The 15494-nt window shown below is 42.7% G+C and overlaps 1 protein-coding gene across 2 annotated transcripts in view; it reads right to left on the reverse strand.

Moving 5' to 3' along the window:
* Nucleotides 1–337: 337 nt before the first annotated feature.
* The window catches only part of CYFIP1 (cytoplasmic FMR1 interacting protein 1), a 76693-nt gene continuing 61536 nt past the window's right edge, over nucleotides 338–15494 (reverse strand). For both annotated transcript variants that reach the window (XM_064711459.1, XM_064711470.1), the window contains exons 26-31: nucleotides 7373–7503; nucleotides 4954–5026; nucleotides 3771–3865; nucleotides 2441–2679; nucleotides 1405–1552; nucleotides 338–952 (exon numbers count right to left, since the gene is read on the reverse strand). In XM_064711459.1, coding sequence (XP_064567529.1) covers nucleotides 788–952; nucleotides 1405–1552; nucleotides 2441–2679; nucleotides 3771–3865; nucleotides 4954–5026; nucleotides 7373–7503 — 851 coding nt within the window. In that variant the 3' untranslated portion in view covers nucleotides 338–787. The remainder of the gene's footprint in view (nucleotides 953–1404; nucleotides 1553–2440; nucleotides 2680–3770; nucleotides 3866–4953; nucleotides 5027–7372; nucleotides 7504–15494) is intronic.

Consider the following 15494-nt stretch of genomic DNA (forward strand, 5'->3'; position numbering starts at 1 on the left):
GATAGATTATATCTGATCACTGTAGTCAAGATTCTTATTAACAAGAATTGCTCATCACTTGTAAACCTGTTTGGGTACACAGGTATGTATTGCAAACCAAAATATAAACTGTGTTAGAAGCTCTCATTATGAAAAGATAAACAGTCCCCATTCTAATCAATCAAACTTCCACCTTTTAAAAATATTAGAATCCTATAAATCACCTTCATGGTAAATAACTTTGAAACAAACACTTTAAATAACCTTCATTTCCATAATTACTGATCTCTGAGAATAGATTTGTAAAGAGGAAAAAGAATCAACTGACTAGAAAATTATTCACAAAGCACCAGTAGAGTTTGTTTTGTTGTTTTTTCTCTTTTTTTTTTAATAAAGGCAAATTAAGCAATTAAGGCTCTAATACAAACAATTATGCATTGATTTCTAAAATTTTTTTCTACAGAACCGTTTTTTACCCTCCACAGCCATTATTTCTATAGCTTCAGGGGAAAATTATACCAGTCCAGTCTAAAATGGTCACCTCGGACAGGAATGCAAAGAGGTTTCAAAAATCTTACAGGCTTTTAATCAAAGTGTATAAAATTTTAGTCTAGAAAAATAAGTATGGATTGTATACAGTTACTGTGCTTGGACACTGGAGAGAACAGCGTGCCACTCAAATGGCACAGGCATACTGAAAAATGCAGGTGAGACTGTTCTTCAAAACTGTTGGTGTGGGTTTTGTTTCTTGCTTTGTTTCTCACACTTTTAGCCTAAAGAGGTGCAAGAAGTATTGTTAGGTGAGAATCTAGTTGCTGGCAAGGGACTGATGAATTGGTGGCTGGAAGCAGCGCACGTGTTCCACGGGTGTGCTCTCTCCATCGCCGGACTTCAAATACTTGTCCAAAATAGCAATTATTTCATCATTCAAAATCTGGAACTTGCGAATTCTCTCAACCATTTTCTTCAAAGGCTGCAAACATCAAACAAACAGACACAGGAATTAGATCTGGATATGAAAAGCCTTAGCCAGAAAGCCAGCAAATGCTGTTACCTCATCTCTCCCAGCAATGTTACAAATATTTCCCTTGCACTGCCTAAGCCAGTGGAAATAGAAAGTGCATTTTGGTTTTTGACTGCTGCTTTGGGTGCAGAAAAGCTCAATTTACAGCAGCCTTGTCATTTTGAGAATGAGCATATATAGGATGGAAGGCATTAAGAAAATCTCATATATTTGACATCAGAATTCTGCTTGACCAGACTTCCAACTCCAGCCTTAATATTTTGTTTCTGAAAATCCTGGTGCCCCCATTTTCAGCAATTCATTCTAAAGAAAGGGTTGCCATATCTACGCTGCATCTGAGTACAAACAGCTCTGAGTTGTTGTCTTCATTACTAAAAAAAATACTGATGTTTTCAACTCACCACATTCTTGATAACCTCATCTTTGCCATCGTGCTTTTGGACTTTCAACAGGTGGTAGCAGAAATCCAACACGTCAAAGCGCCGCTGCTGTCCCAAAAGCACGATGATCATACATCCAGCCCAGTGCAAGCCATCCCCAAAGCACTGCCTGCAACAGCAAACACCACAGAGCACGTTTCAACTACATCTTCAGAACACAGTCACAGCAAACACTCAGTGATCAGCCACTTCACTAAATAATAAATTATAGACATTCATCTAAATAGACATTCATCTAGAAAGCAGAAGCTCTGGTATATTAATTAGCATTGGAGATTATCACAAGCAATTCAAATAGATGCTTATTAAAAAAACAGAACTCCCCCTCCTCCTTGAATTTCACATAACAGAGTTACTCCAAAAACATTTACTCCCCATTAGACTCCTGTGGCATTACATTTCATTTTCAGTGGAAACAATGCTTGCAAAGAAAACCAAGTGGGAATTCAACACCACTCTGCTCCTTTAGGCTGCAGGCATGAAAGAAAGTAAATGTCCTATGCCATTTTCTAATTGCCCAGTAAAGAGCATGTTACATCTCAAGAATTTTTCAAAATAAGTGTATTCTCAGAACCAACAAAACCAAGAACAACAGTTCCTGGATAATTCATGTTAATCATGTTAAATTCCAAGTGCTCATTCCTGCTTTTAAATTCAAAGAAATACTTGTTAAAGTTAGATGCACAAATGTTCTGCTATTTTATTTAAGCTGGGTGTCTATTGGGGCACTACCCCTATTGAAAGACACGTGCTAGGGCCCATTTGTCACAGGATCATTCACTATACACTGGCAATACTTAAAATAGAGGGCTATTTTCACTACAGCTAACAACAGTATCTGTGTTGGTGGCTGATGAGCCCCTCGTGGCGATGGCAGCACTTCTCCCTGGTTGTGCCCTCGGCCCCTGCAGGCAGGCAGGCACACAAACAGCCCCGCTCTGGCCCCGCCGGCACTACAGCACAAGCCGAGCACTGTTGCCCAGCTGGCAGCACGTACTCCACAGTGAACTCGTGCGTTCCCACGGGGATGCAGTAAACGAACTGCATTGCGCTCCAGAGGCGGTGGAACTCCACACACTCATCCACGTGCATCACCCCGTTGCTGGGCAGGGGCCCGCGCCAGATGGGATCGTCCAGGAAGGAGCGGATCCGCGTCAGGATCACCTCGAACATGGACAGGCCGCAGCACAGGCGTTCTTTGGTCAGCAAGTCCCCCTCCCTTGCGATTGCTATTTGCTGAAGGGCAGAGAAACAAAGAGTAAAATCCTGGTAAAAGCCACTTCACCACAAAATTTTAATTTAAAAAATAAATACAATACATTTTTCAGTTTCACGCGGTTTATTCTAGGAGAAATATCTTCTGACTTAAAGTGAGGTCAGACACTGCTAACCTGAGGATCAGATCAGTGGAAAAACATTCAGAGAAATTTGCAAAATCCTTTTTAAGCAGACAGACTTAACCTAAGTAACACTAACTGCAGTAATGCCAGTCCTGGATTTCTCTCAGGGAAGTGTAAAGAATTCTTGGTCTAAATGGAGGCAGAAAGCAAAACCAAAGAGTTCAGTGCTCTGCTGTAGCTCCTGCGTGTGCTGTCCTGCACACCTCCCTCAGCTGCTGCTGTCAGAGATGAGAAAGTTCCAAAGAAGAGCACCAACAGGCTCAGACAAAATCCAAAAAAGGAATGCTGCTTGTGCTTGTCCCAGCTTGTGCCATCACACAAGCTCTCTCCTAGTGCAGCAGCACCTACGATGACAAAAGCGGTCTGAGCTCTGCTTCAGGGCATCCTGCTCTTTCCTTCTACTATTCACATTTCAACCACTAGAAAACTGCTTAGATTAGCAGGGTATTAATGCACCTCACCCCTGAGAAAGGGGAACTGCAACGGCAGTTCAAGAATGTTCTCTTTGGTCATTGTTTCCAGGAGACCTCAACTCAAATGACAGCTCATTTTCCTAGAGTTTCTAAGTGGCTGAAAGAGTGACAAAATGTTTTAAAAACATACATACATGTGCACAAAAAAACCCTGATTGCTTTGGTGGAATTTGGAGGAGGAGCTCCCAGACTGGACCTTACACTAGGAGGATATCCCATGGTAAACATAAATACCAATTAACATTTTGCCCCAAATGAATCACTTCTGCCCCAGTCTCAAATGTTTTAAACTTCTAAGCTTTAACAGCATCTTCCAAATTTATGGATTTAACTAAAAACCATTTCTGTGAACAAGCTGGATGTGCAGGTTGAAGTTCTGACAGAGCTACCAGGACAGGCTTTCTGATGCTCAGAAATTTCTTGAATTGCCTCTGACACAAATGAGAAAGATTACCTGGGGTGTGCCAAGTCTTTCAATGAGAGGAACCAAATGTAGTGAAGCATATTTTGATTCCAGTCTCTTCATTTTCGCATCAAGTCTTTCACCCTCTGAAAGAAAATTTTTTAAAAAGTGAGCAATCATAAATTGCAATTAACCAAGAGAATTCTTAATTTAACACAATCTTTATCCAGGGAGAAAGAAAACATTCTTTTTAGGTAATTTAAGTATTAAATAGCTGGTTAATCTTCAATGCACTTTTAGAGAAATACACACATATTTTAAAATGCTACATTACATGTGCAAACAGAAAGAAGGATTTGTAGTAGAGTGCATCTAATTAACTAAATTCAAGGAAGAATACAAGGCTCTGTTATGCTGCTGTTGCCAAGATACTTGATCCCCACTTGTACTGAGACAACTAAGTTGTCTTTATGCATAAAATGTTTGTCTCTAGTAGGTGAGGTAAAATGAGGATGCAATCTTGTGTATAGCAAGGCTAAAAATCAGTTGGCACTTCCTCAACACTGGCAAGTAGGAAATGTTCTCTGGCAAATGGGAAAATACTGTTCACAAGGGTCTGGTTAGTTTTATGTAGAGATGCAAGTAGCTACTGTGAGCTTGGAAATATTCTCAGAGTTTTGTAGCTGATGGGATTTCTCCAAGTAGAATAAATCATCTGCTCCAGCAATGAGAAATTGAAAAGAAAAGAGACAGACAAGAAACACAGAAAGAAGAGAGGGCAAAGAGGAGGGGGGGACAGCTCACTTTCTGATGATGAAAGATGGGGAAAGCAGACACCATAGGAAGCAATCCTGCAAATATTCACTACTGCATACTCAGTTTAGTGAAAAGGAAGTGAAAAATCTACAGGAACCACCTTTATTTACTTGCTGACAGACTCCCTACACCCCATTTAACTGACAATTCTACAAGCTAAACAGCAGCTTCAAAAAAGTCTCACTATATCCACAAAGCAGGATAATACTGCCCTGGGCATCCATCCTTGCCATTTGCACAGAGCATTGCCAGGAAACATTTGTTTTTTCAGCCAGGCAAACAGGCCTGGATGTGATACCTGTGTCCTGTAATTACCAGCGCTGTGGTAAAGGGCGGCTGGAGGTGGTTACTGAAGGCACAGCAGCAGGAAGGAAGGGGAAAGCGTTACCCAAGGAAGGAGTTTTCACTTGGCCCATACCTTTGACGTGAACCCTGGGCAGGATGTTCTGGAATGGCGCTGCGTGCAACAGGTCACACACTTCCTCCAGAGACTGGAACATAAGGAAAACGAGAGGCATTTAGGACAGAAGCATCAATCCCCAAAGCACAGCAGACCCCCACAGCGGAATTCCAAAGGCAGAAAGGGACTCCAAGCGCAGGCCGATGGCGCGGCAGCAACAGCAGAGGGCAGCCGGCCTCTGTCACGGCGGCAGGAGCCGCTCCGAGCCCGGCCTCCCCTCACGGATCACCGGCCTCTGTCACGGCGGCAGGAGCCGCTCCGAGCCCGGCCTCCCCTCACGGATCACTCCCAGAGACCACCGCATTTCACCAGCCTACTCTGCACCCCCAGAAAAACCCCGGCAACTCCCCTCCCACCCTCCGCTGGCAGTTCATAAAGGACAGGGTATTTATTAAATAAACTAATGGAGGATGAGTAATTTCGGTGGGAAAGCGGCAGACAGCTCCCGCGCAGACAAAAGGGGGAAGAGGATGACTCACTCACTGCCTGGTTATTTTTACCAGAGCCACAACCCATTATCCTAATGGGAGCTTATCGTGGTGGGAGCGTCTCCCTGCCAGGCAGGCTGAGACTGTGACAACAGCAGAGAATCATGTCTTAGGAAGTATTTTACATCTTTAGGGACAGGGGAAAGGAAGACATCTGTCTCCTGCTTCTTTGCTCCTTTGTACACACAGGGAAAATGCAGATGACCAAAAGCAGATGCATGACTTTGCTACTGCTACGACTCTCATGTTTGAAGCAGAGACCATACTAATTTGTAATCCCTCAACATTAATATTAGAAAAGTTGGTCATCATCCATACTCTTAGCAAGGCTAGGGTGCTGGGGGCTCATGTGCCTTTTCCAGTTCCTTTTCTAATTCTTTGATGTCAGCCAGGGAAATGCATGAGACTCATCCACTACCACAGATATACTCAGAGTTACACTTTGCACTGCGCTAAAATCTAGATTAGTTATGAGGGATGACCACAATGGAAAAATATTGAAATACATGACAGGACATGGGGGCCTGACTGAGGACAAAAACAAGAGGAGAGGCAGCGAGCACAGGTGTGTGACTGGAAAGTGTGACCTCAGTGGTGTCCCAAAGAAGGTACCTCCATGCTGGTGTCACTCTGGTACGCCCTCGATCCTCCCAGGAGGGAGTGATGGTCCTGCCTGGCCTTTCACCAGGCACCCACAGCCTGAATCCAAAGGAATCCAGCTTCTCATTCTGTTTCAGCTGTGCCATTATTGACTACAGCTTTCTGTGTGTCCCCCAGGCCCTACAATCGCTCTCCACCTTGAGGGAGGGATCCTCTAACACCATGAGCAGGAACCCTGAGGAACAGCCTGTCTTCGTTACCTTATCTAACACCGACAGCTTTAATACACCCTAGAGAAGCCTTCCGTGAGGGTCTATTTTTGTCCAACAGCAGGCCCCCAGCCAGCTTGCTGAGGAAATGACGTGGCTGGTTTGCAGTCAGCAAAGATCTCTGCATGCTGCCCAACCTCAGCAGCACTGAGAGATGGCACAGCCTGGGCAGGGTGCCTGCATGCACAGCAGGAAGAGATCCCCCCCACCCAACATTCACCAACACCATGCAGGTAAAGAAAGGGAAGCGAGCACACCTGTCGCTGTTCTGATCCTTACCAATGCCCACCTTTCCTCTGTAAGCACCCAAAAGCATTGAAAACAAACAAATTACAGGTCTGGGCATCTTGTTTGAACAGCAAATACTAATAACATGGGAGAAGGGTGGGAAAAGAAAACTGGAGGTAGGGATAAAGATCAAGTGTAGCACTGTACCATCAGCTGTGGGCAGGTTTACACACTGTAAGGTAAACTCTAGATATACCAGAAGCAGCTGAAAGGCTGACACATTTCACAGCTTTGTTCAGGCTAGGACAGACGGGAGGATTTCTGCACCACTGTCAGCCATCCAAGTAGCAAGGAGGACGTCCAAGGATGTCCATGTTAACCTTGGGATGTTTCAGACCTCAACAGGAATGACATGCAGGAAAGGAATACAGCAGTAGTACCAGATGCACAGCTTGCTGACATAAAGGGTGGCCACACTGTGGCTGGCTGCAGAAGTGCCAGGGGATTACAATTTAATTATAATTTATGGTGAAGATTGCAATGTCAGATCCTCAGGTACCTTGCAAGAGAGTGTCTCTCACCCAGCAAAGTCAGGCATCACTGTATCTAACAGACATGAAAGCCCCTGCAAGACTGTGAGAGAGGAGTGCAGGGAACTGTTCCTACCCATCTGCCCATCAGTAACAGCAAACTCACAGATTTCAACCTTGTTATTGATGACGTTAGTAACAAAAATATGAGAGTACATTTTGAGAGACAGATGGATTTTAAACTAGCACAGCAGGCACCTACCAGACTCTGTTCAATGAGGAGGCAAAACAGGACAGCATTTCCCACTTCCCGTAAATTCTGGAAGCAGACAGTCTTCAGTTCTGCATATTCAACAATGTCCTTCAACTGATGGTGAAAAAACTCCAAGATACCTGAAATCAGAAGAGAAGTGAAAACTAAGTCTCAGAAGCCAGCACGAATTTAGTGATGACCACACAGGCACACTGTTACCTCAGGAAAGCAGACAAAATATACTGGCCATGTGAACAAGAGTCATAGAGATCAGGATTAATTTCAATTTCTGCTTCAAAAGCCTTTTTCTAACCAATTTGTCTATTCAAAGGTTGCACAAATGTGCCTCCATACACTGTTTGAGAATACAAATAGCCAAGGGAGTGGGTTTGGATTTCCCTCTCCACGTACCAGCACATGAGATTTTATCTCCAGACATGCAGCCTAGAGGAAACTGAGAGGAGCAGCATTTAAATGCATTAAAACTCAGAGATTATGAAGTGTTAAGCCAGTGCACTGACCTTTTTAACTGGATAAATCATGCAAAATGGAGTGCCTAACTTTTCACTCCTGGAAAAGGCAGCCAGTAAAAGAGGTAAGAAAAAAAGTCCCCAGGAGCTAGAAGAGAGACAAGAGCTCTCATCTGCTTTAAGCCCTGTTCAAGCCACCGTTCCCCAACCTGCTGCACCACTGACACACTCAATTCACAGCTGCTATTCTCAAGGATGACAGAGCCAGCAAGGAGCAGAGAGCTCAGATACAGGGAAGAAGGGTAGTGTCAGGATATAACTCTGACAGTGCCACAGGGCCAGAGGTGATCTGTGACCTCTCAAAGCAAATACAGAGATCACAAGTCAAGCTCTGCAGGCAAGGGTACATCAGATCCTGCTGACAAGCACAACCAGGACACAGTTTCTGTCAAAGTTTTGCAAAGCCGTTAAAAAACCAGCTAAAATTATGATTTTCAAACCCACATAGTTTACATAAACATGCATCTTTTCCATCAAACTTCTCCTGAGCAATGGTGATGTGTAACATGCTGGTGGACTTCCAGTCCTTGCCCTCCAGCCCCAGAAAGGCTGCACAGTCCCTTGGTTAGAGAGAAGCCCAGGAATCCACAGGCTCAGCAGCTTCTGCAGAGACCCAGTCTGGTCATCTTTCAGAGATTCAAGCCATGTGCAGGATGGGAGAGGAAGAGCAGCGTAAACTACAGTGGGCCAGACAGCTCTTCAGCTCTTTGCAAATTAATTCTTAGCAGCATTTCTCCATCTTTCTGCACAAGCCTGTCCCTTCTAAAAAGCCACCAAAACACTTGACTGAGAAGAAAATGCATCATAAAAAGCTTTCAAATTGCATGCTGCACACAGCAATTCATTTCCATTACACTGAATCAAGCCAGATAAATCCCCACCCAACTGCATCAAAAGCAATTGAGAGAAGACAAGGAAAGAGAACACAGCTGCCCTTCAGCACCTTCCCATGAGTTCCTTTGACACAACTGATGAACACTTCTCATGCAGGAGATCATACTTGGCTCTCTACCCCGAGAGGCAATGGCTGAAGGGAGCACACAAACACGAAATCCAGCCTGCAGCGTATCACTCACAAAGAAATTCCTCAAAATCAGAGGTGCAGAATGCATGAAATAGAAGCCTCTCTGAATCCCTCAGAGAGAGAAAGGAATGCAGGGATTGAATGGTACCTTTAGAGAAACTGAAATATATTAAGCCACAAAGACATGAAGTAAGAGTGTAAGTTTAAGTAAGTAGAAATATATCTTAAGTGCCTTAAGAAATTGTATTAGCTAGGAAAAAGCCCTAAAGCCTAGGTTAAAGTTCAGTAGTGCTATCTTTCACAAAATTAACTTAACTCTAGACATGGCAGAATACTGTTTGCATTTCTAGATAGAACAGTCAGAATTATATGCGTAGATTTTGTGTAAGAACTGACACTACTTTCACATTAGAATCAAGCTCAGATAGGTGCAGGAAGAATATTTTAGAATCGTGTTTTTAGCTAATTGGATGATTTATGAATGAAATCCCCCTGTACTGAGGTGAAAAAAAAGAAATAAAAAAAAGGTGTGGGAGCTGCTGCTGCTTCTGCTCGGGACATTGGGACTCTATTCCAGAAAGCTTTTAGCACAGACTTTAATACTCTGAACTCTTCACCTTTGAGACTGATGTATTCCAGCAATAAACAACTTTACAGCAACCAACTGCTCCTGTCTCTTTGAAGACCCAAGACCCACTGACACAGAGGAACTTGAAAACATACAGTGAAGAAAAGAATTACGTAGGTAACCCACACACTTCTACAGAAAGCCTAATATTATTAAAATTAACACAAGTAACACAAAACATGTGAAAGTGCATGATGAGGGGAGGCACAGCTGGCTCTGTTACATCTCAAAGAACTGTTTGTCAATAGAAAACTGACATTAAATGAATATTCCCACATGTATTCACTGAAGGTGAATTTCAGACCTAACATTAGTACTTTGGTAACTTCAGAGAAAAACAGAACTGAAAAACTGATGGAGAAAGGTCAGATGTAGCGAGTGCTTGCTGAGCTTAATTTATTCCAAGGTAACACATTTACAACTAGCTAAAAAGCAAACAATGCCAGAACATCACCAATTCCCACCTCCCCACAATGCAGGGGCTGTGGAATGGAAAAGCTGTGGGAAAGGCTGTCAGTGCTCACTGAACACTGCAGGATACCAGCCAGTCACAATCCCCAGGTGTGTGAGGGGCACTGAACACTTGATGTTTGTCATTTAAACACACCTGCCCACCATGGCAGAGCTGAATACCAGGACTCCCATTTTAAAAATCAGACTGAAAAGGCTGAAAATTGTTCCCCAAAAATTTTTTGATGCTAAGAAGAAAATGCAAAGTTAGGGAACTGAAATCAGCTTTATCACAAACCTTCAGTGTGTTTTAGTTGCACACCATAGTCTTTCTTTAGTTTTTGTTGATGAAAGGATTTCCACATCTAGAATGAAAGGTTTTCTAAGAATGAACTGCAAGAAATCAAATACTTTCCTCATTCCAAGACTTTCTGCAAACAAAAGTCTGATGTGTTATCCTGGACTGATGTCTGTGCCATAGAGGAAATCGAACTAGAACATCTACCACTGTTTCTAGTCTTATGATCTGTGCCACAAACAGAGATTGATGGTGAACCAACAGAAGGCCTGGAAAACTCCCTGAAACACCATGAGGAACTGTGGACTTCTCCACAGGGTCACCATGGAGAGAAAGCACTATCTGAGCAAACAGGACATTGGTGACATGTGTGGCCTTGGACATGCTCTTCCCTTTAGCTTGCGAGGTGCATGGGGAGCAGCGTGGTGAGAAATAGAAGCCGAGCAGAACAGTGAGGAAGATTCTGCTGCTGGAACATGGAAACAACCATTGGTCATGACAGGGATCAAAAAGAATAGGATTTTCAGACTCCATTCAATTCCCTACCCAGCCTGTAGATTTTGTGGGGAGTTTCAGGAAAAAAGGCTGACATCTGGAAAGATGAGAAATATTTTTTCTCGATATGAGCAGTGAAATCCTGCGAATAACCCATGTCACCTGAAGCAAATATAAAGGTGCAGGATGGGACAAAGAGAAACAGGAGCAGCACAGAGAACTGTGACCAGAAACAAGAGACTCATACTGAAAGTGTGACTGAAACCAAAATGAGACATTAAGTCCACCCAAAAGCAGCAGGACAGCAAAAGTCTAAGAGGCTTGAGGTCCATACCATAAAAATTACCTACTGTCTTTTACAGTCACTCCAGATGACAGAGCTTGTGGAGGCCCTGGAGGGGCTTCTCCTAAGATACACCCCACTGGCTCCTTCCCCTGTTCCTATGCCTGAACAAAGGTGTTCCTGAGCCACTCCCTCCCTTTTCCCTGACTGGGCCTCACCTTGATACTGCCTGGAGACCAAGGCCAGCTGGGAGACCCCTGGGGGAGAGAGGGGGACCCTGGGGGGGAGTGGGTGTCAGAGAGTGGAACATCTCTGTACGGCTGAATTAAACATCTATGGATATTATGCAAAAGCCTTTTTTGCTTCTTTACCCTGGACTTTACTAGCAGCAATTCAAGCTGCAACAAGAGCTCCTCTCAAAGTCCTTAACAAAGTTGCTTATTTCTTCATTCAAAGCCCCAATCTCCATCTACAGATATACAAATATGCACACCCACATGCATTCATGAACAAATTGTTGTATTATTTTGAAAATCTGACAGCCAGTAATTAGCATGCAGGTGTTCCAAATGCTGCCATCATTAGTGTACTTCTTCCCTTTAGATCAAGAGCTTGATTTACCAGCAAAACAGAAGAACATTTACAGCGCTACACAGGCTATTTCTGATGAAAGACCAATCTGCTCCCCAGTGGAGTCCTGTGGCAGAAATACATCATTGTGTTTTCATTAATGTTTGAGCAATGCCATTCCAAATTACACTTCTGTGCACATTACACAGAAGTGTATTTTTATGGAAGACTATCCATGCCTACTAAAGCCCTGGAAAACGAACTAGTGTCTCAGAAAAATTAATTTCACTTAATTGCCAGCAACCTTCCTTCTTCCTCTAATTCTGTTTGTGGGTGGAATTCATAAGTTACTGAATTAGTTATATATACACACAGAACTTTGCAAGGTAAATGAATCAAGGTATTTTGCTCCTCCTCTCCAAGAAGGCAGTTTTAATTAAATCCCTCTATTCCTGCAGATGGGAGACATTAGGTGTCATAATAATTGATTACATAATCCCAGTTTCTGATTTACACAGATTTCAACAGAAGAGAAGACTGTTGATATAGAATAGACCCAGTAAAGTACAGAAGATTAGTAAAGGATTAGGCTCCCTCTCTGCTTCCAAAATCCTATCTCAACAGCACTCAAAGAGCAGATGCCAAGTTTCAGCTGTGCAGTCTGTACACTGATTAATTTAGGAAGTCAGAGCAAATCAACATATGCAATTCAAAGCTGGTTGGATTCCTTCACTTTGGTCACCTTTCATTTCTCAATTCACACCTGCAGACTGAAATCAAACATGTTCCAGAGCTTATAACAATTCTGGTACCTAAAAGATTAGGACAAAAATGAGCTATTAATTCTAGAACTGAATTTCTGACTACAAACAAACTGGACCTTGATTATAATTCTTGGTCTAGTTGTGTTTTGGGTTATTTTCTGCAAAGAACTGACTTGGCTATTATCAAATAAAATCTACTAATCTGCAATAGCAAAGCTGCTCCCAAGAAACTGGGTGCTATTAAACATAAAAAACCTTTAGTTTCTGTTCACTTTCATAGAGACCTTCAAATGCTGCATCCAAATAGTTCTTTGACTTAAAAGAGACATCGTTAACTCTGCATATCAACAGAGCTGCCATTCATTCCCTTCAATGGAAATATTCATCAGGTTTAATCATATACATGTATGCAGGAATTATGACCATGGAGCCTGTGCACTGTGTTTATTTTGCTAGAAAGAATTATTCCATTTTTCTGCATATCCAATGAATTCTTAATGTCCTCTTAAAATCATCAAGGTGATCTGGGTTTCCCCTAAATTCTTTCAAACAGTCTGTGATGCCTTCTCAAATCCTTCTCCACTGGACAGGTTTCAGGAAGACCTATGAATACATTTCCTTCATGTAATGTGGACTTCATTGTGCCCTCACCTGAATTATTCTCCCGCTTATCTGAGTTTGATCAAAAACCTGGGACTACAGGTAGAATTACAAATCCTTCTGCTATGCCCCAAGTGATGCCTCCCTTGCAGCCTCCAGCCACTGCTGCCCTTCCCCATGCTTCCCAGCCCAGGCTTGCTCCAGTACCCATTAGACTATGTCCTGAAATATTCCAGAAAAAGAAGGGGTGGAAGACTCTTTTTTGCCAGACTGCTGTGCAGAAACAGCTCCCAAAGTGTTGCCAGCAGCACAATCAGCCCAGGGAGGGATGGGAACACAGCAGCCCATGGCACAGGGCTTTGGAGGGATTCCCAAACTGCCATGCCAACTTGTGGGACTTCAAGAGGTCATGGCTTGGGATAACAAGTGCTTTGTCCTGCACCAGCTTTGAGTGTTCTGTTTCTTTGGTTTGATTTTGTTATGTTGGTATTTTTTTAAAGAAGAAACATGGAAATATCACACTTAGGAAAAAAGACACAATTTGGCTCCTTTCTCATGAAGTTTGTATCTTGCTAAGGTCATTTGTCTTTTAAAAAGTTTATTTTGGAGGAGTGGTATACCAGTGACAAAAGCCTCATCTCACAGCAGAGCTCACAAACTACTTTTCTTCATGGCATTCAGTGACACTTCACAGTGCCAGGATACTCATTCATTAAAAGCACAAAATGACAGGTTCAAATACTCAAAAAACAGCAGAAGAAAATGTTACCTCCAAGATGAAATTTCAAGCTTAAACACTTACAAGGCAAATATTCCTTTAAGAGCTTTAGCAACTTTAAAGGGTCCCTTTAAAAATCCTTATGCTTAATGTATTTTTAGACAAATATTTTTATGACTACAAGATGAACAAGTTCCCCACTGCTTTAGACTGTTCCTATGGAAACAAACCCATTGGCAAAGAGGAGTCCTGAACAACTCTGATGCCACTGTCTGTACCCTGCTCCTTTTAGCAGCAATAAATCACCATTTAGAATTCCACAAATCTAGAAGGCTGATTATGAAGGAGCCAAGGAATTGCAATCAGCAGAGTCCAAACAAAACTCTCCAATTGAAAAGTCTGAAGTGCATCAAAGAGCTAGAGGCTTACTTACCGAGTGTGATTAAATCACTTTGCACATGGAGAATGGACCCAGGAAATTAATTCTGAATTAATAAATGCATCAAGATAGATGAGAATTCACATACTTTATCTAAAGACTGTAATCACAGTTTTGGTCTGTATATGTAGGTTGTGCCAGTTATAAAGATGTTATAAAATGATTTGTTATGAAAGAACAGAAGCAGAACACAGACATACCCCACCTTACTACTAAAACTAACAACTTCTGAGGAAGCTTTTGGAGGCAGAGGAGGGAATAGACAACAGTTGGTGTGTTGGCTTGCATCTTCTGTGACAAAACACATAAACAAGGTGTGGCAAAGACTGCTGAAGAGGAGAATTTAGCACAGAAATGAGAGGACAGTGACTCAAAGGAAGCACACTCTGAGCCTGCCCTTCTACAGCCTGGCAGCTCCTCTCCTGATGAAGGGTAAAATCTGCAGCACATCCTCATCACAGGGAACATTTTCCTTTCTCAGCCAGTCTGTTCCAAGGGCAGACAGCTCCATGATGGGGAGGTGTCAGAGAGCACAGGGCAGCTTTTCCCTGGTGTGAGGAAGCCATGGAGGATCTTCCACAAGCTCTTCTGTCTGGTGACTACAAAAGGGAAGGGAGAGATGGCATGACAGTGCTATAAAGGCTGTCTCTGCATTTCTTGGAAGAGTCTCTCCAGGGGGTCATTATGTGTTCTATGCTAGAAATAGTTCAGAACAGGAAAAGAACATGTGTTAAGATAAAAGCTGACAGTAAAGGAGCAGAGAATCAGGTGGGGTTTTGAGATCCAATCCAATTCTAAAATGAAGTATGATGTTCCATTGTAAAACCAAGAGTTACTTTGATCTCTTGGTACAGAAGGCATCTAAACAAACAGCATTTCTTTTGGAAGAGTAAATAAGTAGTTTGTTACCATTGCACCAGTAAGTTCTGCCTTTCCTATAGGATGGATTGTCTTTCAACTTTAAGAGAAAGGTTTATCCTGAAATCCCTAGGCATCTCCTGCCAAATATTTAGCCCCTACAGGTGAGGATTTCTGGCAAGCTTCCTAATGTCACGTGTAGCATCACAGATCCTGGTGATGCATTATCTATATTTGAGAATACCTACTGCTTTTGTGGTCAGACCTTAATGAATGGCTAAAAGCCTCAGAGAGATTATTTTTATACTCCTAACTACCATGATTCATCCATCCCTGTGCTCCAGGGAGAAAAACAGGAAGGAAACACTCAATTTCGTTTAACATTGGTAATGAACGTCAAGCAAGCTGTGGGAAGCAGAAAAAACCCAACCTCATTCCAGTTGGAGTGGCATTTAATAAAACTAAGTGACTCTG

This window comes from Zonotrichia leucophrys, chromosome 1, assembly GCF_028769735.1.
Source record: "Zonotrichia leucophrys gambelii isolate GWCS_2022_RI chromosome 1, RI_Zleu_2.0, whole genome shotgun sequence".
Lineage (NCBI taxonomy): Eukaryota > Metazoa > Chordata > Aves > Passeriformes > Passerellidae > Zonotrichia > Zonotrichia leucophrys.